Here is a 2,168-nt window from a genome sequence, read left to right on the forward strand (position 1 = left end):
GCATTCAACAACAAATATTTGTATTTCCTTACAGGCAATATACGTTTTTATAAATATTTATAATACTACGACTAGGTTTGCACGTTAACAATGACCACTATATGTTTATAGTATCATTTATTAAACACGTTGGCATCCGTGACTACTTATTAGAAAGAAAAAAGAAAAGAAAAAACACTCACTTTTTTTGTTATTCTTTTCTTTCTCGTCTCCTCATTGGCCAGTGCCACGGTCTCCCGGTCACGTGACCAGAACGGCGGTATAAAAGTGCTGGGATGGTCCGCCCCCTGCCGGATTCACCTCGGGCCTCCTCTGCGGCGTTCTGCGTCTCCCTGTTCGGACGCCGGACGCCGAGCCGCCTCGGAAGCTTATGGACATAACCGGACAGAGCGGCTCTCGTCACCGTCGTCGTCTTCTTCTCCTCCTCCTCCTCCTCCATCCTCGTATGAGTGTAGCGGCGGGGAGGGGTCACGGCGGCTCTCCTTCATCCGGCCTCGGTGGACGCGGGCGGGCGCGGGAGCCATGACTCTGAGCTCCGAGATGTCGGATGCTTCCATCCTGTCGGAGGAGACCGACATCGACGTGGTGGGCGAGGGGGAGGAGGCCGAGCACGGACGCCTGCCCGGCGGCTCTCCTCCTCCGCACCCTCCGCCTCACCATCCGTCTCCGCCGTGCCTGGACGCGGGCCGGGACGCCTACAGCAGCAAGCCGTCCTCGGGCAAGAACCCGCTGGTGAAGCCGCCTTACTCCTACATCGCCTTAATCACCATGGCCATCCTGCAGAGCCCCAAGAAGAGGCTCACCCTCAGCGAGATCTGCGACTTCATCAGCAACCGCTTCCCGTACTACCGGGAGAAGTTCCCGGCCTGGCAGAACTCCATCCGGCACAACTTGTCCCTCAACGACTGCTTCGTCAAGATCCCGCGGGAGCCCGGGAACCCCGGCAAGGGCAACTACTGGACCCTGGACCCGGAGTCGGCGGACATGTTCGACAACGGGAGCTTCCTGCGGCGGAGGAAGCGCTTCAAGCGGCAGCAGACGCAGGACTTGCTGCGGGAGCACGGCGGCTTCCTCCCGGCGGCGGCGGCGTACGGCTACGGAGGCTACGGCTGCGCGGGCTACGGCATCCAGCTGCAGTCCTACCACACGCACTCGGCGCTGCTGGCCTTCCAGCAGCAGCAGCAGCAGCACTCCAGGCACGCCGGGACTCTCATCCCCGCTCCCTCCTCCGCGGTCATGCACACCGGAACCTCCCCCGCGGACCGGGCCAGGACCAGGTTCTATAACCCGCAGCTCGGCGCGACCAAGTCCCCGGTGCAGAGGTCGCCCTTCTCCATAGAGAGCATCATCGGGGGCGGCTCCCTGAGCCCCTCCAGGACTTCCCCGGTCGTCGTGCCGGTGCTGCAGCCCTCCTCGCTGGGGCCTCCCGCCGCCGTCTTACACCCGCTGGAGAACTTCCCCAACCGGGGGGTAAGTTAACGGCAGAGAGACTCAAAAAGACACACACACACACACACACACACACACAAAAAAAACCCGGTGAAGGTAGGATTATTTTTGTATGTTTATCGGACATTTTTGAGAAAAAATATTTATGTTCTTTTTACCTTCAATCAGGACATCTGCTCTCAGGATTCTCATGATCACGTGTTGTTAAACAAATGACTCCAAAATAATCGTGTTTTTATTATTAATATGAATTAGTTCTGGCAAATCTCAACGCTTGGAAGCTTTTTTTTGATTTTCAACTTTGTAATAAAAAAACAAGAAAGAGTAAAAAAAAAAAAAAAAGTCATACATTTATAATATGCAGTGTCATGTGTTTATTTCAGTAATAAAATGTTACATTTTTGGACAAGAATTGTGGATATTAAGTGTGATATTTTTTGTTAAAATGAACAACAATGTTTAATAGGCGCATTGCAAAAGTATTGGGCCATCAATGACGTTCTTTACTTATTACAGTAAATATTTCTAACACTTTAGCTTATAAAATCTACTTTTACTGCTTTTATTATCAATTGTAATCATACATGTCAATAAAACAAGAAAATATTTGTTGAGAATATTTTAAAACATTTTCAACATATTTAAACACTAGTATTGGGCCATCAATAACGCTCTTCATTTATTTGTTTTTTTTTACAAAATTGTATACAGTACATTAA

At 50.7% G+C, this 2,168-nt stretch overlaps 1 protein-coding gene across 1 annotated transcript; it reads left to right on the plus strand.

The window, feature by feature from the left end:
• The first annotated feature begins 302 nt into the window (after positions 1–302).
• Positions 303–1,861, plus strand: foxd1 (forkhead box D1). Its single transcript, XM_061908070.1, has one exon. It carries the CDS (start codon positions 523–525, stop codon positions 1,477–1,479), a length of 957 nt encoding a protein of 318 aa, XP_061764054.1. The 5' UTR covers positions 303–522; the 3' UTR covers positions 1,480–1,861.
• Positions 1,862–2,168: the final 307 nt, after the last annotated feature.

The sequence above is a fragment of the Nerophis ophidion genome, linkage group LG08, assembly GCF_033978795.1.
Source record: "Nerophis ophidion isolate RoL-2023_Sa linkage group LG08, RoL_Noph_v1.0, whole genome shotgun sequence".
Taxonomy (NCBI): Eukaryota; Metazoa; Chordata; class Actinopteri; order Syngnathiformes; family Syngnathidae; genus Nerophis; species Nerophis ophidion.

Coding starts and splice junctions, on each gene's coding strand:
- foxd1 (XM_061908070.1), top strand. CDS start 523: ATGACTCTGAGCTCCGAGATGTCGGATGCTTCCATCCTGTCGGAGGAG.